General features: G+C 45.7%; 2 protein-coding genes across 2 annotated transcripts in view; one reads left to right on the top strand and one right to left on the bottom strand.

Annotated features, from left to right (window-relative positions):
* The window catches only part of ANAPC1 (anaphase promoting complex subunit 1), a 98,148-nt gene extending 84,497 nt beyond the window's left edge, over nucleotides 1-13,651 (top strand). The window contains 4 exon segments of the mRNA XM_036873121.1: nucleotides 716-811; nucleotides 2,435-2,633; nucleotides 7,638-7,772; nucleotides 13,281-13,651. Coding sequence (XP_036729016.1) covers nucleotides 716-811; nucleotides 2,435-2,633; nucleotides 7,638-7,772; nucleotides 13,281-13,396 — 546 coding nt within the window. The 3' untranslated portion in view covers nucleotides 13,397-13,651.
* A 7,994-nt stretch (nucleotides 13,652-21,645) lies between these two features.
* LOC118906305 (speedy protein E2B-like) lies at nucleotides 21,646-24,901 on the bottom strand. The gene is made up of 7 exons (XM_036873781.1): nucleotides 24,886-24,901; nucleotides 24,686-24,802; nucleotides 24,317-24,511; nucleotides 22,750-22,808; nucleotides 22,327-22,412; nucleotides 21,799-21,973; nucleotides 21,646-21,705 (listed from the first exon to the last, which is right to left on the bottom strand). The coding sequence occupies exons 1-7, from the start codon at nucleotides 24,899-24,901 to the stop codon at nucleotides 21,646-21,648; spliced, it is 708 nt and encodes a 235-aa protein (XP_036729676.1).
* Between the last annotated feature and the right edge of the window lie 1,479 nt (nucleotides 24,902-26,380).

Raw genomic sequence — 26,380 nt, 5'->3', positions numbered from 1 at the left:
TAGTTTCCTTATTTCTAAAAGTGGGATTATAACAGAACCTACCTTACATTGTTGCTTTGAAAGTTAAGTGATATAACCTTCCTGCCACTTACTCACTGAATTTTCACCGTATGTTGGGCACTCTGCTCAGTACTCTTTGTAATTTTTTCCTTTAATTCTGACCCAGAGGGTAGGTACTTTATTGTTGTGGGTTTACAGATGGGGATACTGCCGCTGAGAGATGTCACGTGCCCAAGATCACACAGCCAGTGAGGGCTGGGGCCTACACTCGAGACCACAGGTCTCTGGTGAAAGCCCATGCCTGCCCTTAACCCCAGCTGGGCTTGCTCTGCAGGCTTCCCCTAACCTGTTCTGCTCAGTGTTTCTACTGCGTCTTGGTGGATGCTGGGTGCCCTTTCTGGATCCTGTTTTTGCCAGCCCAACCCAAGACATAGCTCTGTGATGTCCTGTCTGCTCATTTTACCCAGCTTGGTTCACTCCTCTCATCCGCAGCACTTATAGCCTTAACTGTCCCATGGGACTTAATTTTGGTTATATTTTATTGGTGTTTAATATTGCATGCACTTTGATTTTATAAAGACCTAGCTGTTTTGCCCTTTTATATCATTCACTGCAGAACTTAAGAACGGGCCATAGTAGTTGCTATACAGTTGTTTTTTGAATTGATTTTGGAATATACATTGATGTGCTACAAAAAGGTTCTAACTTTCCACAGAAACAGGAAATTCTGGATCTCTTTTCTTCAGTACTCTATGAATGTGTGACCCAGGAGACCCCGGAGATGTTACCTGCATACATAGCAATGGATCAGGTATGGTTCAAAAAACCTATTCCAATTCTGATGAGATTAATCCTGTACTTCACATAACATACGAACAGTGAGGTAAGATTCTATGTCCATCTCTTTAGTTTCTCATTTGCTTTTAGAATTTTAAAAAAGGAATCCCTATCAAAGTTGAAAGCTCTGTATAGCTTAGAGTTTATGATGACAAGTGGGGTTACTCCAGGGGTTCCCACTCGCCTCTTCTGGCCTCTTCCTCTGACGAGTAGAGGAAGAGCACGCTCCCTGCCTTTCTCCCCTAGCATCCTCATGTCTCTTGCCTTCCTCCTGATAAAGCCTCTTCGTGGAAAAGATTATGCAAGTGAGCAGTAAGTGAACAAACGGTGCCCTGTTGATAGCAGTAGTGTGCAGTTACACCTGCGTAATTAAGCTTGCAGAGGTTACAGCATGAGCGTGTGGGGATTTAGGGAGCTGGAGTTCATTTTTAAATTTCTTTCGTGTTATTGTTGTTTTAAAAGAGCCTAAAAGGGGTAATGCAGAAGATAATGCTCAACAGCTTTCCTAAAGGATCAGACTAATTTATTCACTTTAGGTTATTAGTAATAAATATGGCTTTTTTAATAGTGTCATATCTTTCAGACTCAAATTTGCAGTTAAACTAAGCCAGTAGTTTTCTAACTTAGCTAAAATTTATCTGGGAAATCTTAACAATTCAGATCCTCAAGTCCCATTCCATAGCTACTGAATCAGAATTTCTGAGATGAAGTCCAGGATCTGTAGTTTTAAACAGCCCTTCGAGTGACTATGATATAATGAGTTCACAGATGAGAATTTGGGACTGAGTGTCTAAAGTCAAAGGAAGTAATCTCTAATGGAAAAATAATCTCTACTGAAAAACTGAGTGGGAAGACCCAGGAGATAATTCCCAAAAACCTGTGTTAAGTAACAATCTTAATTAAAAGGCCAGTTCCAGTGTAACCGAGTAGGCCTAGAATGCCATTATTGTCAGGTATCCACCTTTTTGGTTGATAAGTATGAATATATGATGTCCACACTGGTACTCCTTCTTACAGCGTCTCTCTATACAATAGCCAGGTAATGAGTTGTATTTTTTAGTTGCTGGCTGAGAGTGTGTTCTCTTTTTATGCTCTGAACCTTCACCCCTCGCAGTTGTGGGTGTGTATCTAGAGAAGAACATCCCTTCTGGTTGCAGCCGTGGTGACTTTGCACATGGGTCCCAAGAAGAGCATTATCAATAATACTTCTTTTGCCTTCTGACCCCTGGGATCCCTGGCCTGATCCTGGCCATGTCATTGTACCCAACCTGGGTTTCCCAGAGGTGACTGGCTGTAGACCTATTGGTCTTCATTTTTCAGAGCCATTGAGCCAAGAATGAGCTCATTTGCCTTTGCTGTTTTTTCACCTGAAAGCTGTTCATGTTCATTTTGAAGAGAGTGGGCCATGTATGTAAACCCAGTAGGGGGCTCCTCTGTGGGGCAGACTGCAGCAAAACACAGAATGGGTTCCCGTCTGCCCTTTATTGATCTTATGAGGCACATTTAAAAAATACTCTAGTACACAACTCTGAGGAAGTGACAGTTAGCATCTTTACTCTTTCCTTAAGTGGATTGCTGTTTCTCTTTCCTCTGCAAGGCTGTAAGAAGACTGGGAAGGAGAGAGATGTCCGAGACATCTGAACTTTGGCAGATAAAGTTGGTGTTAGAGTTTTTCAGCTCCAGAAGCCATCAGGAGCGGCTGCAGAACCACCCCAAGCGAGGGCTCTTTATGAACTCGGAATTCCTCCCTGTTGTCAAATGCACTATTGATAATACTCTGGACCAGTGGCTGCAAGGTAATAACAGCATTGCGCCCTTTGTGTTTTTAAGCTACACTGGGACTCAGGTGTTTCTGTTTTAACCTTTTTTTCATTGGAAAGCAAGATGAGTCTGAGTACAATCCCGAATGGCTATAGATGCAATGTTTCCAGTTAGGTGAATTACACTGATTATCTGCTTTAACTTCTTTAACAAATATATTTAACTCTACTTTATAAGCCACGGGGAGAATATATATATAGCATTTTAAATACCACTTGACACTTAGGAACTTGTTTTATTTTTTCTAACATCAGATCATGTTTCTTTCCAGTGCCTCTCTCTTCTGTTTCTTAGGGGTGTGGCCTGTCACCTACCTGAGGCCCTTTTTTCTGCCTCTACCCTGTGTACACTGAAAACTTGATGTGGACTTAGAGTGAATGCTTCTTTTACCAGTTCTGTGAGTCAGTCAGTGAGGACCTGGGGCATATGTAACTGGCTTTCTGTCAGTGGAAGCATTGCCTTGTGATTGCAGGGAGATTGTGAAGTTACTCCTCACAGTGTAGAAGTAATCATGGGAGGCAGGTGATGGGGCCTTTAGATATATGGAAAGCTGTTTGATGTGTGTTATATGCCTGAAATTGATTTTTAATAGTTAACCCCTTGATCTTTTTATTCTTTTCGGTTCTAATGCTTCCAGTATGTATCTGACAGCAACTTTCTTTGAGTAAATACTAACTCTAGTGATATCAGTAGGAACAGTTCCTAATTCTGTAAAGTTGTTAGTAACCGGTAGAACCCTGGAATTCGAATATAATTATGTTTAAAGCTATCTGTGTGTTCCACTACACCTGGCTGAGGCTCCGCTGCCTGTCCTGCCCCAGCCCCTGGGTGACTGATTCTCCCAGGTCCCAGCTGCTCTTGGCTTTTTCTGTATTTTAGTTAGACAAGAGATGGGAGTGAGGGAGAGGTGGAGGAAAGGGGAAGAACGTTAGTTTGAGCCTGTCTTCACCCGGCTTTAGAGCCGGGGTGGGCTCTGCCCAGGCACTGGAGGTGCAGGGGAGGAGGAAGAGGGAGACCCACTAGAAGGGGGGAGCCTGCCGGGGCCCCTCCCCAGAGGAGGGAGGTGAGGGGTGGAGGCGGGTGGGGCAGTGGTTTTTGGCAAACATGAGGGGGACCCTTGCCTCCCTATTTCCCATCTGCACTCTTCTCTCCCCCCAAATGAATAGGCTATTTGTTTCTTTAAAAAAAAATTCCGAAAAAATTTAACTGTAAACCAGATTGTGAGTGATATATATGGAAAAGAGCAATTTCAAACTCCCAGTGTTTATGTTAAACACCTGCATGTGCTCTGTTATTTCTTCTTGGGATTTGAAAGCTCGTGCAGTTTCACAATTTCTAAAAATATGATAATCATTTTGTTCTCATGTTTGGGAAAAAAATACATGTTATTTTATAGGTGTTGATGTTCTTTTTTTATTCAATTTAGTGTTTGATCACCCATAGCAGACCCTTGCTGTTGATAAGAAATAAGTTCTTAAACCTTTGCAGATTCTCTGATTTGCATGTTTCATATAATGTGATGAAGCTTTGGCAGTGACTAGAGCGTTCTCTAAAACAGTGCCCTGAATTGCTTTCCCCTCACTGCTCTTTAGGGCATTTGGTGGGTTACAGCATTGTAAGTAACCTTCACCAGGTTTGACTTGCCACTCTGATTGCCAAAAATGTGTATTTATTTTTTTATTTAAAAAGAGCTATCACTTTAAAAAAACTCTTAAGTATGTGGTCTCCCCTCACAGATACTACTAGCTTTGGGGCGGAGAACAATAAATTAAATGACGATGCAGAGGCCGTGTGGCAGCACTGGAAAATGTCATTCGTATTTGTGTCTCAGTGAAATCACAGATGCATATGTGGACTTTTAAGGTGGCTCGCTAGTAACCCAAACTATAGCCATGAAGTCTGAAAATGGAGCAGATTGATCATATTGTGTACATGTTTTGTGATTTATCTCCTCAACTGGATTTTAATCTTGAGCAAAGAAAATGGGTTTAAAGTTGAAGAACTTAAAAAGTTTTATTTACTTTTATATTGTATTATGGAAAATTTAAAGCATAATGCAAAGTAAACATAATAGTATAATAAATCCCATTACCCAGCTTCAACAGTATCAACATTCTGCCATTCTTATATCATCTGTACATTCACCCATTGACATGCTCAGTTATTTTCCAAATTGTGCCATTTTACATTCCTGCCAGCAGTGGGATGCGGTGCAGATTTTGGCATTGTTAGTCTGTAGTTTTAGACAGTCTACTGGATATGTAGTGGTGTCTCATTGTAGTTTTAATTTGCATTTCCGTGATAACTCATCATGTTAATTATTTTTGTATGTGTTCGTTATTCATATATACCCTTTGCAAAGTGTCTTTTCAAACCTTTACCCATTTTTAAAATTGGCTGTCTTGAGTATTGAGTTGTAGGAGTTTTTAACATATTCTGGCTGCAAGCTCTGTCAGATATGTTCTGCAGATATATTCTCCTACTTTATGCCTGGTATGAGGTAGGAGTTTTCTTTTTTCTTAACTTTAAATATGGATATCTAGTTGTTCCAGGGCCATTTGTGCAAAAGACTTTTCCTTCTCATTGAATTGCTCTGGAGCCTTTGTTGAAAATCAGTGGACTGTATAAGTGTGAGTCTGTTTCTGGACTCAAGTCTGTACGATTGATCTGTATGTCTGTCTTTATGCCAGTACTATACTTTCCTAACTACTGTAGGTTTAGAGTAAATTTTGAAATTTTGTAGTGTAAGTCTTCCTGCTTAAAGTGGGAAATTTATAGTGCTAAATGCTTACAGTAGGAAAGTCTCAAATCACTAATCTAAGTTCTTCGAGAAATTAGAAAAAGAAAAGCAAAATAAACCCAAAGCAAGGATATAAGAGCTGAAATCAATGAAATTGGAAGCAGAAAAAGTGTAGAGAAAATCGGTGAAACAAAAAGCCAGTAGGCGTGAGAAAGTCATTGACGAGGACCTGTGAGCGACCGCGTTCTGTCCTTCCTCTCTTGAGAAGCTGCCGCAGCAGGGTCTCTTCTGGCCTCCTTCATCACCCCTCCTGCTGCCACCCCCAGATGTTCCCACTCCCACCAGACTAACATCCTCGTGTCAGGTTCAGTGGACTCCTGGTAGTCTTCCTGTCGCTCTGTCTCGTTCTTATGGAAACAGACCTCCCTTGACCTTTGTGACGGCACACTTTCCCACTTTCCCACTTTCCCAATTCTTTTTTTTTTAAAAGAAACCCTCCGACCATTCTTTCTTAGTTTCATCACTATTTCACTGTCATTCCTTCGTTACCTTTCTGGGAGTCATCCTTGCCCCTTCCTCTCCCTCCCTCTCCTCTCTTCTGCGGTAGCCAATCCATTACCACATCCTTTCAGTCCTAACTCTTAAATATCTCCTAACTCTGTCCACATTTTGCTGCTTCTATCCTAGAACAAACCGTGATTATTTCTTGCCTGGACGACTGTTGTAGCCTCCTGCAAGTCTTCCTGCTTTTCATTCTCATCTCCCTCTCACTGTCTCTAGTCAACTGACAACGGTCTTTCAAAGAGTAAACAGATCCAACACTTCTGCTTAAAACCTTGCAAAGGCTGCTGATTCAGTTGTGAAAAAAATCTGTACCATGTGGCCAGCAGGCCCCGCATGACCAGCAAGGCGTCTGTCTCCCTCTACAGCCTCTTTCTATACCACTTGCTCCTCACAAACTCCACTCAGGCACCCTGGTCCCTTCCAGTTCCCCGAAAGCATGGAGTTCTTTCTCACCACGGGACTGTTGAATGTGCTGCTTCCCCTCCCGAGAACCTTTTTCCTCTCATTCTTTGCCTGCCCACCTCATACTCATTCTTGCAGCCTCCATTTAAATGCCCCTTCCACACAGGCCTTCCAAGACCACACTGCCTCAGGCAGCTTTCCTGCCATCTTTATTTCTCTCTTTCTCTCTCTCAGCCTTTTTCTCTGTATCAAAATGCCTTTGTCTGCAAGTAACAGAAGGCCTGACTCAGCCTGGCTCCAACAGTAGGGCACCTATAAACTTATATAATTGGAAGTCCACAGTTACGGCAGGCTGTCGCTCCAGTGGCTCCAGCTCCATTTCTCTGAGGCTCCGTCAGTGACACTCTGTGCCATGGCTTTATCCTCAGAGTACTTCTTTCTGATGGCAATGAACTGAGTGTAACAGTTCCTTGCCTCCAACTCAGAGGAAGAATAGAGTTGCTTCCAGGAGCTTTGCCATAAGAATGAGGAATTTGTTTCCCAGAAGCCTCTAGCAAACATGTTCTCAGGCATCTCCTTGTGTCTCTGGCTTGCACTGGAACTCGTGCACATTCCTCGATCAATCCCCGGGGCAGAGTGTCTCTCCGAATGGCTTAGGTTTGCCTGTCCTTGAACCAGTCACTGTGTCGGGGGAGTGGGGTTGCCCTGACTGTCCCAGACCAGTAGTTCTCACGGTGTGGTCTCTGGAGCAGCAACAGTGGGATCACTTGGGAACCTGTTAGAAATGCAGTTTTTCTGGCCCCATCCAAGAAATTGTGGGGACCCACCCATCTGTGATTTAATCAGTCCTCTAGGTGATTCTGATGCCTGTTAAAGTTTGAGAACCTCTGGCCAAGACAAATCAGGATCCAGTCCTGGAGCTGCAGTCAGTCCCCTCAAATGTGACAGTGGAGGGAAGGGTGGTAGAATGGGTGTTTGGGGAGACGACCATGGTGACCACTGAACCCTCATGGCACTCATCATAATTTATGATTAGCATTTGTTTACATCGTTAGGTATGTAGTATCTCCGTCCCCCGCAGCACTCTAAACTCTGCAGTGACGGGCACTCTGTCTGGTTTACCACAGTAGCCTTAATGCCCAGCACAGGACCTGGGTGGTATATGGTAAGTGCTCAATGAGCTCTTGATGAGAAAATAATAAAAAGAAGGCGGTCCTTGTGCCTCTCAGTTCTGTAATCGATTGGTTCTGTTCCATGTCTGCTTCTCTCACAGCTGGGGGTGATGGGTGTGTGCACGCCTACCTCAACGGGCAGCCCTGCGAGGAGTCACAGCTGAGCATGCTGGCCTGTTTCCTCGTCTACCACTCAGTGCCAGCCCCGCGGCACCTGCCGTCTATAGGACTAGAAGGTAATTGCACGTCTACATCCTCCTTTCAGTACCTGTATTACCCGCTGATGGGTTTAGTTTCTTGTTAGGAGGTGTTTCTAAACTGAGTTATTTTCTCCGGTTAGGTTTTTGGCTTCATTCATGTTTGGGTGTTATTGCTGAGAATTTTTTCTGTAAGAAAAAAAAAAACACAAACCCAAACTATCTGAATTTTACACATGCATAATCCTTTATTTACTTTCAGAAGAGGATGGATTCTTCACAGGGCCTCAGATACCAGTATATACTAATAAACTAAATGTTCGTATTCTTTTACTCTGTTAATTGATTTTTATTAAAGTTATTTTTCTGTATTTTTTGGGTTTTCAGTTTGGATTTTTTTTAAACGTATAATATTAATTTCTAATATTATAAAGCTTTGAAATGAACAGGTGCCTAATTTTGTATGTATTGACATTTGAATGTTTTCATAATAGTTTAAAATCTTAGCATCTGACTGTATTTTTCAGAATATGGAATCAGATACAAAATTTGTCCATTTAATCATTTAAACTTAAAATTTAATGATATTACTGATTTATAGCTGCTTTGAAAACCTCAGATAAAAATGCACTGTTTAGAGACTTCTGTTGCAGTTATGGCCACAGTGGAATTGCTCGCATTAGACTGACTCTCCTACAAAAGCAAATATAAAAGTGGACAAACTACATAAAGTTTAAAGGAATTGGTGGCAACCATAGTGGCCAGACTTGATTGAGAGACAAGAATTCCTGAGAGAAAAGACTCATTTGAGGAGCTCCATATTTACTCTGGCTTTCTCCCAGAGGCATTTGTCAATTCATTACAAGAAGGAGAGTCCCAGCAAAAAGCAGCAGTGCTACTGGGCAGAGGAGCCAGAGGTTGGATTAATGATTGCCCAGGACTAGAACTTGAGGAGCAAAATCCAAGATAGGAGGGGACAAGAGGAATAATAACTCAAAAACCTGGATGCACTCTTCCCTTGAGGCATTTGCCAAATCTTAACCTGCACATGTGCAGGATAAAACTTCAAGAAATCTAGCAGAAACCAGGAGGCTAAAAATGTGGGCAACGATTTCAACAACAGCATAGTGCCAAGGAGACAAAGGGCGGTACTCAAGGCCTGCCAAGGCAGAGTGGCTCTAGTAAGCATCCCAGCCATTCACATGAAGCAGTAGCAGGGCCAAGCCCTAGCAGGAAGGGTAAAACTGAAACAGACCAGACCTAAAATTAGCCTAGAGCAGAATTGAGGAGATCTGCTTGCATGCTACCTCCCTGATAGAAGAAAAATTAACCTGTATAGGAGGAAGAAAATACGTCTTAAACTTCTACAGTTTTTAATTCATAGTATCAGTGTTGAATCAAAATTAAAAGACGTAATAGGAATAAAAGGTAGAAGAAACAGACTTGTATGTGATCCAGATATTGGAGTTATCAGACTTCCATAACTCCAGTATCTGGAGTTACTGTGACTAATAACTGACTAATATTTCCAAGAAAATAGAGGAAAAGATAAAGAATTTCACCAGAAATCTGGAATCAGAGTTAAATGGAAATTCTAAAACTGAAAAATATAACTAAAATTAAGAATTCAGTATATAGGGAATTCACTGGCAGTTCAGTTCTTAGGATTCCATGCTTTCACTGCCCGGGGCCCAGGTTTGATCCCTGGTCGGGAAACTAAGATCCCGTAAGCTGTGCGGGTGCAGCAAAAAAAAAAAAAAAAAGAAAAAAGAATTCAGTGTGTAGATTAATTAACATTTTAGACACAGCAGATAAATGAACTGGAAGACAAGTGTGTAGAAAATAAACAGATTGAAGCACAGAGAGAAAAATGAATGGAAAATTCAGAAAAGAGAGTAAGAGACATGTGGAACGCCGTGAAGAAGTCAAACATGCATGTAGTTGAGATCTCAGAATATGAGGGGAGAGAAAATGAGATAGAAGCCGTATTTAAAGAGACAGAGGCTAAGAATTTTGAAAAATGGATGATGGACATCAACCTACAGTGACCCCTGAGCAAGATAAATACAAAGAAAACCACACCTAGTTGCATAATAGTCAAGCTACTAAAAATAAAAGAGGAAAAAAGTTTAAAGCATAGGCTTCCTTTTTCATCCAGGATGGAGTAACAGAGATCTGATTTACTATCCTGCCTGAAACAAGAAAACAAAACAACACAAAATAAACAAGCTGAAAAAACAACAAAGAAAACTGGACACTGCATACTAAACAATGGCTTTTGAGACGTATATCAGGCAATGAAGAAGAGTGATCCCAGAGAGATGAGAAACAAATGAGATAAGCCCTGCGATTGCCCCAGCTAACAGCCTTGAGAGTTTCCAGACTGTGAAGGAGGGAGAGGGAACCCAGGAAGAGCCTGGAAGACTCCTTCAGTTGAGGTGATGGAGCTGAGAGTACAGGGAGCCAAAGGAGCTAGAGTTTACATGATAGAGTGCCAGAGAGGAGAGAGCTACACACAGAGAATGCCAGATGTCTGCAGAGGGTCCCCCTCAAATATCAGAAGAGTCCTTACTAATCAGCACATGCATATGAAGAAGTTTCCCAAGGCTGAGGGAAGAACTGTCCTACTGGATTAGAGAGAACCAGTTTGCACAGCTTCAGGAACATTGTCTGTTCCCACAACTTCACAATTTAAGGGGCTGTACTCAGTGTGGTCTTGCCTCAACAATGGGAAATATTTAGCCCTAGACTAAAAAGACTAAACAAATATTTAGCCCTAGACTTAAAATATTTTAGCCCACCTTAAAAATCTTAAAAGCATGACACAAAAGGATCAAACTGCTTTTCAAGTAATATAACTATATTCTGAAAGCTCAAGAATACAGAAATACGAAAATATCCAGCACCCAAGGTAGAATTCATGATGTCTGGCATACAAAGAAACAGGAAAATAACAGCCTATAATGAAGGAGGTGAGAAATCAATTACAACTGACCTGGAATTGACATGGATGTTAGTTAGCAGACAAGGACATTAAGACAGTTATTATAACTCCATTCCTCATAACCTTATTCTGTATTTCAAAACATTAAGAGATATGGAAATATAAAAAGAATCTAACTGAACTTTTAGAGATGAAAACTGTAATTCTGAGAAAAACACACTGAATGGGATTAATAACAGGTTAGATATTGCAGAATTAAAAAAAATAGTGAGTTTGAAGACATAGCATTAGAAACTATCCAAAATGAAATGCAAAAAGAAAAAAAGAATTAAAAAAAAAAAGGAACAGAACATTAAAAATGGAGTAAGCTCTGGGACTTAAAGGACCCAATTTACATGAGATTGGAGTCCCTGAAGAAGAGAAAAATGGGGGAGAGGGACAGAAAAAAATACTTGAAGAAATAATGGCTGGAAAATTTACAAGTTTAATGAAAACTGAAGTCCACAGATGCAAGAAGTTCAATGAATCCCAAGCCTGAGAAACATGAAGAAAGTTGCACCAAGGCACATAATAACCAAATTGCCCAAAACTAATGATAAAAAGTCTTAAAAGCAGCCAGAGGAAAAAGATATGTTACAGAGAAACAAAAATAAGAGTGATAGCATATTTTTCATAGGAAACAATGCAAGTGATAAATTAGTGGAGTAACATCTGTAAAGGACTCAGAGGAAAAACACTATCTAGTTAGAATTTTATACCCAGCAAAAATATCTTTCAAAAAAAGAAAAAAGACCATGAAATAAAGCCTTTTTCAGACACACAAAAGCTGAAAGAATTCATCAACGGCAGACCCACACTACTGGAAATGTTACAGTAAGTCCTTGAGGCAGAAGGAAAATAATGTCAGATTGAAATATGGATCTACACAAAGGAATGAAGAGCATTGGAAATGGTAACTACATGGATATATACATAAGGTTTGTTTCTTTTAAAAATACTTTTTAAAGATAATTGACTTATAAAAATAATAGCAATGTACTATGGGGTTTGTAAAATCTGAAAAGCAAAATGTATGACAATAATAGCTCAGAGGCTGGGCAGGGAGAAATGGAATTACAGCCATAAGGCTCTTATACTACCTGTGAAGAGGTATAATCTTACTTGAAGGTAATCTGTGATAGAGATGATACTATAAATCATAATGCAACCACTAAGATAAGAAAACAGAGTTAGAGCTAATAAGCAATAAAGGAGCTATAGTGGAATCATAAAAAGTACTCAGTCCAAGAGAGAGGAAAAGAGGAAAAGGGGGAACAGAGAACAGACAGAGAAAATAGAAAACAAATAGCAAGATGATACATTTAAACCTAACCATAGTGATAGTCGCATTAAGTCTAAATGGTCTGGGGACTTCCCTGGTGGTCCAGTGGTTAGGACTCTGTGCTTCCACTGCAGGGGGTGAGGGTTCAATACTTGGTCAGGGAACTAAGATCCCTCATGCCACGTGTTGTGGCCAAAAACAAAAAGTCTAAATGGTCTGTTAGAGTCCACAGTGTATCAGAACACTGGAGATGTTTTCCGTAGCTCATATGTATTTGCTCTCTGTCTTTGAGTCTTAGCAACGTTTTGGGAACACTGTGTATAACAATTAAATAGGAAATTTGTCTTAATTCCTGTTGAGGTTTATTAAACACATTTAATTCACAGATTACTGGCAGAGTCAATAAAAGGAAATACTAAAGAGAAATAGTTGCTTTCTTCATATTCTGTGCAGCATGACAACTCTTTCTTGTGTTAGTTATGCTTTTATCAGAAAGCCACTCGATTCATATCATGAGACTCTTCTCTGTCCATCTTCATGGGATCATATGACCCACCTGTACACTCTGCTGTCAGCATGTCTACTAGGATGCTTGTGGCTTAGAGACTCATCGGGATCATGTATGTGTATATGTTGGGGCTGAGGAAAGGGAACTGTGGACAGTGGCATGTGGTGGGGATGGAGGGAAAGAGGAAGATGATGCTTAATAGAATTTGCAGGTAATACACTTCCTGCGTCCCTTTAGAGCAGTGGTTCTTGACCTTGGCTGCACATCAGAATCCCCTGGGCAGCTTTCAAAGCTCCAGATGCCCAGGCTGTACTCCACATAAATTACATCAGCCTCTGTTGGACCAAGGTTGGGAACCATTGCTTGTTAGAGGAAGAGGCATTAGATTAACTTCTCTGTTACTCATTTTGAGCCTAGGTCTTTTTTTTTTAAGGTAAATTATTAAGTGCATGGATTATGGTAATTGAGGATAGATGGGCACATTTATTAATTATATTTAAGTAATATATGTATTTAAACGGTATTAATAGTTTCACATATGGTTACAGGTCAGTTTCTGAAGTACAGAATGGATAAATTAAAATTTTATATCAAATCATAACCTGTAGTGCATTAGGGAAATTCATAGTTTAAATATTATCTTGCAGTACTTGTTTTCATAGGGAAGAATGCCGGCTTGAAATGTGAATATGTGTCTGAAGCTTCCTTGAAAGAGGATGTATGGCTGAATTTATTTAGATATGTGACCCCTTCCCTCCAATTCCATTTCTTTAGGGAACACAAGCTTCGCAGAACTCCTCTTCAAATTTAAACAGCTGAAGATGCCAGTGCGAGCTTTGCTGAGATTGGCTCCTTTGCTTCTTGGGAATCCACAGCCAATGCTTATGTGATCATGTCTGGTGGTAAGCCTACCCTGAAACGTGACTTCTGCACAAAAACGTGACCAAACAGCAAAGCTAAAGAAACCTTTAAAAGTTTTATAATATAACTGGGGGGAAATGAGCTGCACAAACCTCAATGTATTTTAAAATTAAGGGTTTTAAATATCCCAGAGACTCTGTTGCTGTTGGCATTAGCATTATAAGAATATAAAAATGAGTGAAATTTTACTTTTGTAAATAAAATTTTTTGGTTTGTTTTCAAAACTCTTGATGATTACTTTAGTTTGGGGTTTCAGAGAGTAGAGCAGTGGGGGCTGAAATGGATATTAGTTTTTGAAATCTTTCAGCTGTGGTGATTCAGGTGAAGTGACTTTATGCTCAGAAATGCAAAGTTTTTAAAGAAGCTCTGTCATATGGTTTTACTTTCTGCAGCAACGAAGGGCTTTTAGCATTTCCTGAGGGCTTTTAGCATCACCATAGTCTTGTCTAAAGTAAGTTCGTACATCCTGTGACAGTGCCAGGCATCCTCATAGTATGATCGATCATCTTAAACAGGAGGAGATTTATACCCTAATGAAGAATTGCCCAACATGAAGCCTGCTCTAAATAGAGAAAATAAGAAATTTCCACTACAGAGAGGTCTTCAGAAATTATATTTTAAAATACAAGTTCAGGGGCTTCGCTGGTGGCGCAGTGGTTAAGAATCTGCCTGCCAATGCAGGGGACATGAGTTCGAGCCCTGGTCCAGGAAGATCCCACATGCCGCAGAGTGACTAAGCCCGTGCGCCACAACTACTCAGCCTGCGCTCTAGAGCCCGCGAACTACAACTGCTGAGCCCGTGTGCCACAACTACTGAAGCCTGCGCACCTACAGCCCATGCACCACAACAAGAGAAGCCATGGCAATGAGAAGCCTGCGCACCGCAACGAAGGGTAGCCCACGCTCGCCGCGACTAGAGAAAAGCCCGCTCACAGCAATGAAGACCCAACACAGCCAAAAATAAAATAAATGAAATAAAATAAATAAATTTATTTAAAAAAAAAAAGTTCATTTCCACCCGGGATTTAGAGAACCATACGTCTGTATCAAGTTTCTGGACCAGATGCTGAGGAAAGGGATTCGTATAAAGGTGTCTGCAGCTTCCGGTTTCCAGTCCAGAAAGAAGAAGGCTCCCTGCTGTCCAGATACTGATGTGCCGTCTGCCTCCTAAATGGCCGGTGGGACCGTAAACTGGTCGAAGCTGCAAGGTCCATCCAGTGATTTCACGTTTCCACACCCTGAATTGTGGGGTTTAGCTTTAAAAGTAAAAATGAAAGCAAATACAAATGCTTCCGTTGAGAGTTTGATAAAAACCCACGTGGTGTTTGCTCCTGCAGGGGGGGCTTGCGTCCGGAAGGCAGGCATCAGTGGTTCTCTTCAGACCTTCACTGTTCCACCTGTGTGCCCGCCCCGGGACTTGCCCCTGCGTGTGAAGCATAGGCAAGGTGGCTGACTGGGAGGGTGAAATGTGCTTCCTTCACACTTAAAGAGTTTTTTCTTCTAATTAAAAATAAAAGAAAAAAATTAAAATGGTAGATGGTGGAAATTCCATTTGAATCAGGGTATAAAGAACTCAGTATTGGGCAGCTGTCGCTGTCTTCACTCTCAATTGTTTATAACTTCTAAGCTTTTCTCTGATTGAAGAATGACTTGAGTTATTTGCACACGTATGAACTCTCGTGTACGAAGGAGAACAGTCATTGGAATGTTGTCAACAAAAGCAAAAATCAGGCTTTCTAAGGGAGAGAGCAGGATGGAAGATTGCAGATGGTCTGGAAACAGCACTGCCTTTATATTTTGGGCCTCCCGAGGAGCGCAGATGATGTCCGGACAGTCTGCTCCCGAGCAAACACGCTAGGATCATCGGGGAAGTCAATGCCAGCTATCTGTGGGCTCTCAAAAAATCTTGAGAGTATGGCTCTCACCATCCAGAACGTTTTCGCCTCTTCACAGCCACGGCAGAGAAGAGCTGGAGAAACGCATCCAGCTCTGAGTGTTTTGGCCCAGAAGTGGCCCATGTCACTTCTGGCTACAGCCTGTTGGCACGAAATAAATTGCTCCACCTTGTAAGTGTTCTTTCACAAAGGGGAGAACTAGACACTGGTGAGTACTGGTAATGTCTGTCACAGTATGATTCCTCACTTGTCCATCCATCTTCTCTGCTCACGCAGATGGAAATGCATGTCATTGCCTCCGTAGATGGACATGATTAAAGAAACAGTACAGTCACACACACACTCAGGTTATTACTGTTTCCCCGACGGATGCTGGCATCTGTGCTCCTTGCTCGAGTGTCTTCCAAAGGAGTGAAGGCATGAACTTGTGGGAAGCTCTGAGGCACAGACGCCAGGCCTTAGCAGCAGGACACCATTGGTGTAAGCCTCACAGAACTTCTCCTTGGTGCTGCGTAATCTTACTTGAATAAGGCCACTTTCTCACCCTTTGTCTAGAAACCAGCTGACTTCACAGCATATGGAGAGGGGCATGTCCCAGCTTAGGGGATCTTCTGACATCCTAGAGGAGGCAGGAAGGAGGGGGGCTCGCATCTCTCAGCCTGGTGGTCAGTGTGCAAACATGCTTGGTGGGAGGCCGGCGAGCCTGCTGGGCTGTAGACAGGCCCGAGCGTGGGAGCCGGCATTGGACTGGAAGCCAGAGCCTGTGGGAGCCGAGGCAGGAATTGTCAGAGGAATGGACTTGTGACGATTCCAAGGGAAGCACGTGCCGAAGCCCAGTCTGAGCGATGGGAGGAGGCCAGGCCGGGAGAGGATGTTGGGAACTGGGTGAAACTGAAGGCCGTGGACCAATCTGAGGCCAAAGCAGGAAGACTTTGTTGCCTCCTTCATACAGGGTTGGGGACCTCTCTTCTGGGTTCCCCATCGTCATACTGACCAAATTTTGGGGAAAATGCCTCACTGTATGAAGATCTCTCCAGTTAAGCAATGGGGGAGGGGACAGGCTTTGGTCACCTCTGTACCCCTGTGTCTGCAGTTTTTAAGCAGCAGTGGAAGGAAGCAGAGATGAGGTCGGAAAAACACCTCCTCCACGTGGAGGCCTCTGTCAGCACTTACTGCGCCCGGCAGATACCCACGCTGGTTCCAAAGCTAACCAGGTGACTGTGTTTTCCTGCTTCCAAGGCCAGGTTCCCCCTACTCCAAAATACATTGGTTGCTTCTCATTACAGTCACAAGCTTCCGCAAAGTCTTTTTTGATAAAAGAAGAGCCCCTAAAACCACATCCTTGATTTTTGCCTGTGGATAAGGAAGACTTGCCTGTTCTCCATCCTCTTGCTTTGCTCCATCTTATGTTCTTGAGTGAAAGTGAGGCTGGGATGGAAAGTGGGGGCTGCTCAGAGGGCAGGACTTTCAGGCCCCAGACAAGGAGAGCCCATCGATCAGGCAGCTGCACCAGGAGCTCCCTCAGGTGGCATCTGGTCCTGCCCCTTGTTCTACAGCTGAGACCCGGAGGCTCAGGGAGGGGTGGCTGGCCCAAGTCCGCACCGCTCCCCATCGCAGCCCAGACAAGCCTGGGCGCCCAGACACGCTGTTTCTACCCGAGAACCTGGTCCATTACTGCCTTTCTTCCTGGTCCAGTAGACCCTCAGGAAGAGGCCGATTAAATGTAAGTTACAAGGACATTGCACCAGGCAGAGTTTATGAACACCTTTAAAAAGCAGACACACTGACTCTTCCTTTCTCTGTGCATCTTTGGAAAAACAAAGGCCTTTGTGTAATTTCTTGGAATTAGATTAATTGAATTAGCCTGTGTGTTGCTTTCTTGGTCATTACAACAACTATCTTAATTAAAAATTTTCTCTTTTAGCTGAAAATATTTCTTCCATGGTACATTAAAACATGAAGTAGGAAATTTAGGAAAAGAATTAATTTTATACTAAGCTCAATAAAAGCAATGAAAATCTGTAAATAAGCACATGTTCTTAATTTCCACTGCTTTTACTCCAGTACTCAGGTGTGAAGTGTCTCACCTTGCCTCCGTAGTCAGTGGGGCCATCCTGAGTCTTATGTGCAAGTGCAGGGCCTTGGGACACTGTGGACCGTGTGCTTTCAGAACCCAGACATGCCAGATCCTGATCTGAGGAGTCACATTACTGGGGGACTCGTCACAGGGACAGTGGTTGGAAGCTAGTTGGTGCCACTTGTTTCTCTTTCATTCGTGTTCATTTGTGTGCATATCTTTCACTTATCAAGAATATTTTAATTCTGCTTACTGTACCATTTCAGAGATTAAGAAGATATTTTGGGTAAATGTGTATAACTCTGGAGTTGAAGGAAGAATCCTTAGCAAATCCACTGTAATTAGCATCCCTGGCTGCAGTCTCCTGCCCCATAAGATGTAGATGAGAGGAGCTCCAGCCCTCAGGCGATGAAATCTCTGCAGGTCCCCAGAGGAGGGCGCAGGTGCCGTCTGGTCACCTCCCTCCACCCCCACTCTGTTGCACTGGTTCACCTGTAGGTCATCCCCTGTGCCCTGTGAGGGGCCTGGCTGTCAACTCGGCGTCTTCACCACCTCCTCCTCTCTCCTTAGCCTCCACCTATGTTTCCCATATGGGACCAGGTAAGAGTGTGCTGTTGGGAGGTACCAGCGAGAGATGCCCAAGCAAGGCCGGGAGGTGGGAGAGGAGGCGAAGCCGTTATAGGCGGACACGAGGGCAGATGGTGCATACCTGGCAGCAGGGCATTAATACCAGCTCTGCCCGGGGGCCCCGCCCTGGAGTTTCTGGAGGTTTGTTGGGGCTTCTTCATCCTCTGCTCCAAAAACCCCTCCATCTGCTTCCCTTTATCAACACCCTTTCTGCTTGGGTTCCTGAGCAGACCCTGTGATGCTGTGTGGGATGTAATGACCCAGATGTGAGCACAGCCCGTCCTGAGTCCCCACCACTTGTTCTCCCCTGGGCTTTGCTTATGGAGTTTCTAGCCCCTTGGTTATCTCCCCTGAGCTCCCAGTGCTGTTCACTTGCCTTTTCCATTATCAGACACTCAGCTGTTCTCTGAAAGCCCCAGATTTCTCTGCAGTCCTGTAATCCTTGCACCAGCTCCCCCGAATGGCACCAGCCTCAGTGCTGCAGTAGCAGTGACCCCCCAAGTGGCCTTGGGTTTCCCCTAACATGCTGAGGAGACTCTCTGACTAAAGGAAGAATGGGCGACCTTTTAGCTGAGTAACTGGAACGCATTGGGGTTGGCCCCATTTGTGTCAGGCTTCCTGGGACGGAGTCACAGGTGTGTGGATGGGGACATAGTGTGGCCCATTGCCCAGTCCTGTTGGTTCTGGGTTTGCCCCTCAGCGGCCACCCTGAGGAGAGAACCAACCCTTAGCCCAGCTGCTTCCATTCCACCTTGGCCTTCTGGGGCAGCACAGACTGGGTGTCACAGACCGAAAAGTACTGTGGTCCTTTGCTGCTGGAAGTTTCGAGGACTCGAAGAAAATGCTAAACCTTCATGGGATAGAGAGCATTGAACAACTGTATTGCTTCCTGAAAGGAGTCGGCTTTTTATAAGACTTGACTGTGAGGTTCCTGGGAACCTTACCAGAAATTTCTCGGCAAAATTAGACATTTCCATGGGAAAAAAAAGAGACGAAGAGCTAGATAGTTTCTGTCTGGCAATTGCAGTGATTACCTGGTAATACTGTATAGCAGCTGCCCAGTAATAAAACTTCCTACCTAAAGGGGCTATACATATAGAGAGCTGTAAACCTGAACATCACTGAGCAAATCAAGCTGCAGTGGACCAGCCCAGGCCCTGGGATGGCCTTTAATGCTGGACGGGTGCCCCCAGGGCCCACCACCCCGACCCCAAGTGACCTTCTCGGTCTCTGAAGGGTTTTGAGCCTTAATTTTCCTTCCCTTGGTGTAAAAATCACAATTCCTACTCTCAGTTGAGCATGTCTGTTGGTGTACCCCTCGCACCTCTGATGATTTAAGGATAAGCTCTTACAAAGCACACAGCTGGGTTTTGCTTTGTGATTCACTCTGAAGATCTTTTTCTTTTAGTAGTGAGTTCAGATTTATTAATAATATGATCTAAGGTGTGTCTAGTTTTTATATTTCTATATTTATACTTCACTTCTTATATTTACTGTGTATCTTTATTTGGTCTGTTTTCTCTGCCCTCAAAATTTGTTGTATTCATGACTTCGGCATTTAGAATGGCTCGTGTTTTTGTGACTGCATTTAACACTAATACCTTCATAGGATTCCTTGAATCCCTCTTTTCCTTACCTCGGGCTTCCACTGTCTTGTTTCCAGCTTTGATGGCACCCTGGCACCTCCCCACCTCTCCCCCAGGCAGCATTCATGAGCCCCTCCCCTGCTGTCTCCCTTCTCTGAGTTTGAAGGTCGGGTCATTTCTGTAATGTCAGAGTGAACGATAACACACGATTCCCCCCTTCGGTTCCCACTCTGTGTCAGCCTTAGGTTGGCCTACTGATGTTCTCCATGCCTTCCCTCAGTCCTTCGGCTGAGATGTCCCATCTCTTCACTGGATAAGGCTGCTCTCCAGCAGATTAGATGCTGATTGCCCTCCTCTCTCCTCATGTGTTTCTCTCCTTCCTGTCTCCGCCTCTTTTCCTCACTACCTTCTAGTCGTTTCTTTGGGCTCTCCTCAGGTTCCTCCTCCTTGGTGGTCCAGGCCTCTTCCTGACTTTCTGTCCCTTCTCCCTCTGCCCATCCTCGGTCTCTGTGGAGGCTCCTGCTCTGGTCTCTGGTTTCCCTTGGGTGCCCCCCTCCATGTTACTGCTTAGACCCTTCCAGAGTACTCAGGGGTCAGGGCCTTTGTCAGCTGACACCCACTGGAAGGCCGGGGCCCATCGTGCCACTGGCTGGTTTCGACACCCCAGGTTCGGGCTGCCATGGTCCGCGGGCCTGAGGAGAGCTGGAGGCCCAGTGCTGTCCCTCTACGGCTGCCTGGAGGCCCCGTGGTGGGGGAGGGAGAGGGGGGCAGGAGCTACAGGAAAAGAGAGAAAGTGAGATCCGAGTGGAAGGCAGACCCCCCAGCGAGGAAGCTGTCAGCACCACAGCACAAGGTGCGTGTAGGACAGGGGCCCCGGGAAAATCAGCTGTCACCCTCATTGCTCTTAGGAGTGACCAGATCCAGGAGGGGCCCTGGATGTTTTTCTTTCTTTTTTTTTTTTTTTTTGTAGTAAAAACACTATTTTCTTTCGAATTTTGAGACTCCTGCTATATACAGTAGGAATATGTAGTCCTGACATGTTCTTGGTCCTCAAATAAAAACCTGGGGGATGAATGAAACTTCATACCAAATTCGGTTTGTCTCAGAACACACTTGCCCTGCTTTTCTCTCTCCTTTTCTTTCTCCTGGGGTCAGAATGGGCCCCTGCAGTGAGGCAAAGGGTGGGGGGCTCAGCTCACAGGATTGTCCTAGTACAGCCGTCTGCCCAAGCAAAGGGTTCCTTACGCATTTCACAGAAGGTCTCCCTCCACTTCAAGTGAATCCACACATAAAAACGAAATTTAAGCCAAGGAAAACAAATGCTAAAGCGTGTGATGCTAGTCAGGTGATCGGTCTGTGCATGTGTCGTTTGTCACGGGCTTCCTCACAGCTCTGCATGTGTACTTGTTTCCTTTATTTTCCAGCGAGCTTATTTGTTCAGAGACCAGGGAGCCCTAGGGGCTCCTTGCATCCACGTGAGGCTAGACCCTGACACGTCCTGCAGGGGCCCCGCTCAGGGTAGCTTGCAGCAAGTGCGAGCAAAGCGCACAAAACCTGTGATGACGTGTTGGAGTGAATCGTTCTCTTTTGTCCCAAGAGCCACCACGGTAATGGCTTCTTTTCCAGAAAGGATGACCTCAGTGTTTTTCATGTATTTATATTTAAAAATGCAACTCAGATCAAAACCCTGCAGAGGTTTTCATTCATTACTTAGATCAGCATTTCCAAGAGTTTTCCTAAAAAAGAAGAAAAAAAAGAAATTGGTATACAAATTGGGACCTTGTATAGCATAGTAAATGATTCCATAATTGAATCCATTTGGAGAATTTCTGTATAAACACAGTAATTACTTTCTGTACCATGGGAGTTCTCAGAGCCCTTACTAGGCTAACCGTGCATTAAGGGATGCAGTGGCGCTTCCTCGTGACCACCAACCCTGGAGGTGGCTACAGGGCACGGGGTGGGGTTGTCCCCACCAGGAGGCCCAGTACTCACTTGGACCACCTGCAGCCCCTGCTCCATTCCTTGGGAACCTAGGGGGCGCACTGGCGCGCTCGACTCCAGACCCAGTGATGTGGGTTCTGGGCCTGGATCTGAAAGGGAAGCACAGCAGGGTGAGCGCCTGGAGGAGGGGCCCAGCCCCTCCACCTCTGGGGTGCGCTCCCCGGCCCTCATCCCCGACAGACCTCCTCACACAAATCCGGGGTGACCCAGGCTCGGCGCCCCATCGCGTGGAAGAGTCCCACCTTCACCTTGAGGAACTCCTTGTAGAGGTCTGGCCAGTGCTCCCTGCCCAGCAGGAACTGGAAGATGCTCCGCTCGGACGTGGGGTTGTCCTCCTCCATGTCGGAGGCGATGTAGCTGCCATCAGAAAAGAGGGCTCGCCGGTCCCGGCCCCCACAAGGACTCTCAGGCGAGACAGTGGAGAGAGGCTGCTGAGGTCACCCTGGAGGAGCACCCGGGCCCACAGAGGGCAGGACCGTCCTCAGCACCAAGGCTGCTGGGCCCATGCTGTGCCCGGCCCAGGTCAAGGTTCTGGCTGTCGCCATTTCCCTGGGACTTTCTACCTCGGGTCCCTCAGTCTCTGGGCAGCAAATGGTGTTTCCTGGCTACGTTCATTATCCCAGGACCTTCCTCATTGCCTTCCCCTCCTCTGACCATGTGACCCCTTGAGGGCCTTGAACCACCACTTGGGGCCCTCGGGCATTGCTCACAGGGCCAGGAAGAAGTGGATCCTGTTGTAGAGGTGACCAGGCAGCCCGACACGCCCGAAGTACTCCACCACCATGGAGAGCAGGTACTGCGTGGAGACAGGGCGGGGGAGGGGTGGCCAGGGGTCGATGGCAGGGCCAGTGTCCTGAGTGGGCCACGCGCCCCGCCCCCACCCAGAGGCCAGGTGGGAAAGCCACCCGGGGTGGGCCTTGCTAAGGGTCTCATGGCCCTTTGACATGCGGAGATGAGCTGACGGGAGGCCAGGTAGGAGATGCCCAAGGGCCGGGGCACCGGCAGTGTGTCCTTTCTTCCTTTCTGGCACCAAGGGCGGGTCTCTCCAGGGCTTCTGCTCAGGCAGACACCTTGTCCTCTGTCCCCACCCCCAGGGACCCCTTGGTCCCTCATAATTGTAGTGCTGTGAGTACCTTGTCAGACACTTTCAGGAAAATATCAGCTTCCAAGAAGCTCTGGATAACAGGGTCCTCTGTAAAGGAAGGGAGACGCGATGAGGGCCTTGGAGCAGCCCTTCTGGGAGCAGCGAGCCTGGGGTTGTGGGACATTTCACAGGGAGGAGGAGAACTGGAAACTTCTCCCAGTTCCTCTGTTTCAGGAAGTAGAGTCAGCTCTCTTCCCCCAGGAAGGCTCAGAGCCTTAACAGTGACAAAGCTGTTCCTTCCATTGACCCAGGGAGAGTGAGTCTCAACTGTGGGGCAGGGATTTTGCTATTGTTATTTAATCTTCAACACATGGGTGGGTATGTGTGTTTCATAAAGAGATATGAACTGGTTCTCAAAGTTTAGCATAACTTTCCTCGAGCCAAAGCTTGGCTGTGGCCTTGGGCCTCTGGGCACTACATCCCTGTCACTTCATCATACTGTGACTGTGCAACGCTTTCCTGCCCCACCTGATAACTGAGCATCCTATGTGGGCAGTGGAGAGTTCATACCCCCCTGGGTGGGGGTGGGGGGGCACTGGGCATTCTACCCTCCTTCTCCTGGACCCCTTCACTTCCTGCTGATAATGACCTGGCCTCCCCTGGCCCCAGCAGGCTCATCTGGGATTAGGGTTGTCCCTGGAGGTGCCATTTTCCAGTGATGGCCTGAGAATGCCAGGTCCTCCTTGTCCTTCACACCTTGCCCCGGACAATGACATTTACCCAGACAGGAGGATGGAGGGGTCATGGATCATTTCGCCCTCCCTGACCCTTGTCCAGGCCGCCTGGCTCCCGGAAGGGCATTGCTTTCTGTGGTGATGAAAATATTCTGTAGCTTGCTGTCCAGTATGGTAGCCATTAGCCGTGTGTGGCTACTGAGCTTATGAAATGTGGCTGGTGAGAACCAGGAACTGAATTTCAGAAGTTTATTTTAACTCACGTAGAATTAAATTTGAATAGCTGCATGTGGCTAGTGTGTGCTGCATTGGGCAGTGTCAGCTCCGTGTCCATCCCCCAACCTGCCGCACTCGGTCCTGCCTCTGGTCCTGACATCACCTTCTCTGCAGACCTTTCCTGAGTATCTGTGTCACCAAGCTCTCCTACTCTTGCTCACAGCCCATCTCTAGGTGTCATTGCCTTTTCCTTCTCTGCATTTGTCACTGGCTGAGAGCAACCTATTTCTGTAATTTTTTTTGGTCTCCTCCCACTTTGAGCATAAAGGCAGCGAGATCTAGTTTGTCCTTTCATCACTCATCTCTAAAATCTTAACTGGAGGGAATAAATGTGGGCAGGGGATTCCTCCCTTGATTTGTCCTAAAATGTCTTGATAATTGAAGACTCAACCGTGAGTCCTTTTTTCCCTTCGCCCTCCAAGAACTTGTCTCAGATGAAAACCCATCAGCACCGCAGTAGAACTGTGGAAACAGAGTGACCTGCTTCTGTGCCACCTGGACACCTCACAGGTCTGAGCCCCAGGGGGAGGTTTGGCCATGATCCCGGAGCCTCTGGGATCCTCGGTGTAGAAGGGACCTGACACTCCACCGGCTCAGAGCACAGACCCAGCAGCCGGTAGAAGGCCTCTTGGTCTTCTGGACGATAACTGGATCTTCTCTTGTTCATCCTGAGTTTCGTTCCCTCAACATGATTGACGGTCCACGTGTTCCTCCTCTGCCCGCGCTTCTTCCAGGACTTCAGCTCGGAGACAGCTTCCGAGGAGGTGGGATCCGAGGCCAGGGGGCTGCTCTCCTGGGCGGCTGCAGGAACAAGACTCTGTGTGAGCACAGACCTGACCCACCTGGGAGGTCCTGAGTCTTCCCTTGCAGCTCACCCTGAAGATTGAACCCTGCCTCCTGAGGACAGGACAACAAGTGGTTACTCAGCAGTAACTGATGTTCTGTTCAGGGCCAAGGAAGCTGAGGACACCACACCTCCCTTGACATCCATCAGTCTCTTCCTCTTCTGGCCTCTCATGCTCCTGGTTCTCTGCTCAGAGACAGCCTCTGGAGAGGCAGAACTGGAGGCCAGAGGGCTCCCATCCTGAGCAGCTGCCAGGAGAGAGGAAGGCCCCCGTGTGATCAGGGGAGGGACCCCCCCCTGGGAAACACTGCGCTCTTCGCTTCTCACTCACCTTGAGTATGTTGCATGTGACATCTGAAGGGATAAGAATGGCCATCACCCCCTTTGCACTTTGTCTATAAAAGAGGGTAGGAACTGAATTAATATTTACCTTTCTTTGCCAGGGAAAAACTGCTCTCCTCTGCCTCTTTCCATGGATCTTTCTGCCTGGGGGGCACCTCTGTGGAGACAAATGTGAAACTCTCTGGTCATCGATGTCTTTAATAACTACAAAGGTGAACAAGAGAGTGACCTCCTGTCTCACCCTGGACACCCTTTCCCCTGCCCTGCAGACCCACACTCATGAGAGTCCAGGGAAGGAGAAGTGATGCTGGAGCCATGATGATCTATCACCTTCATTCATTCAGAGAGCAGGGATAAGTGTGAATGATCACACACACCTGGCTTCCCTTCCATGCGCTGCCTTTGCCTCTGACTCTTTTTTGCCGGGTCCTGTGGGCTTGCAGCAGTCTCTGAGGCAGCCGATGTGGAGCTCAGAGGGATATCCTGTCTTTTCTGGATACAAAAAAATGGAAAGAAACCAACTTGATTCTGACCAGGCCATTTCTTTCCACTGAACCTGCTTCTTGTGAGACCTAATAATAATTAAAATGGCAATAACATTAGCTAACAATAATTGCTTAGTAAACTTCAGATATTGATTAGTGCATTGGGATTACCTCATTCAATCCTTACAAGGAGGTGTGAGGTAAGGTGTGTAACTTGCCTGTTTACAGATGAGGAAATGCTGACCTAATTTGCCTAGGATTTGTTCCTTGACCATGGCTAGAGCTCTTTGGACTTGGGATTAGAACTCGTGTCTGAGCGGTGCTCAGGGGAAGAAGGCTGGTGGCAGCCACAGTTGAGCCTCAGTCACATTTCCATTAGGGTTGAGCTGGCCCACCTTACACGCTTATGTCATCGGCTCTGCCTAAATATCCCTGTGAACCACTATAAAGTTACAGCAATCCAACCTGGCAAAAATCTGACCAGAGTAGCCCAGGCCTGTCCGAAATGGCCCTGGAAGCTGATTGAGGCAGTTCCCCCTCAAGAAGGCCAGTGCCACCTGCCGCCTCCGAAGGCAGTGTTCCTCCTGGGTGACAAAGTGTCCACATGCTCCCGGGGCTCTCGAGGTCGAGTTCTCTGTAGAGTCGCTTTACTGTCTCTCCTCCTTCCCCCATATTCATTTTGTTCTCCTTTTGCCCACATCCCCTCCTGTTCTCTTTTCTCCCCAAACTCGAGACCTATTTGTATTCCTACTGCGTCCCAGTCACTCATCTGGAGGTTCACAGGTGATCCCTTCCCCATCCCCTGCGACAGCTTGGAGGAACATAGTTCAGGATCCAAGACTCACCTTAGTACAGAAGAGAGTGACGCCCACCCCAAGTAAGCACCTGGAGGCTCCCTCAAGATCTAGGCCCTCACCCTTTCCCAGAATGCAGCCTCACAACAGCGTGAGAAGAGCACTGACTGTAGCCAAGTGTTCGGGATCAAATGGCTTCCGAGAT

Source organism: Balaenoptera musculus, chromosome 13 (genome assembly GCF_009873245.2).
Source record: "Balaenoptera musculus isolate JJ_BM4_2016_0621 chromosome 13, mBalMus1.pri.v3, whole genome shotgun sequence".
NCBI lineage: Eukaryota > Metazoa > Chordata > Mammalia > Artiodactyla > Balaenopteridae > Balaenoptera > Balaenoptera musculus.
This window is presented reverse-complemented; position numbering and strand designations above follow the sequence as displayed.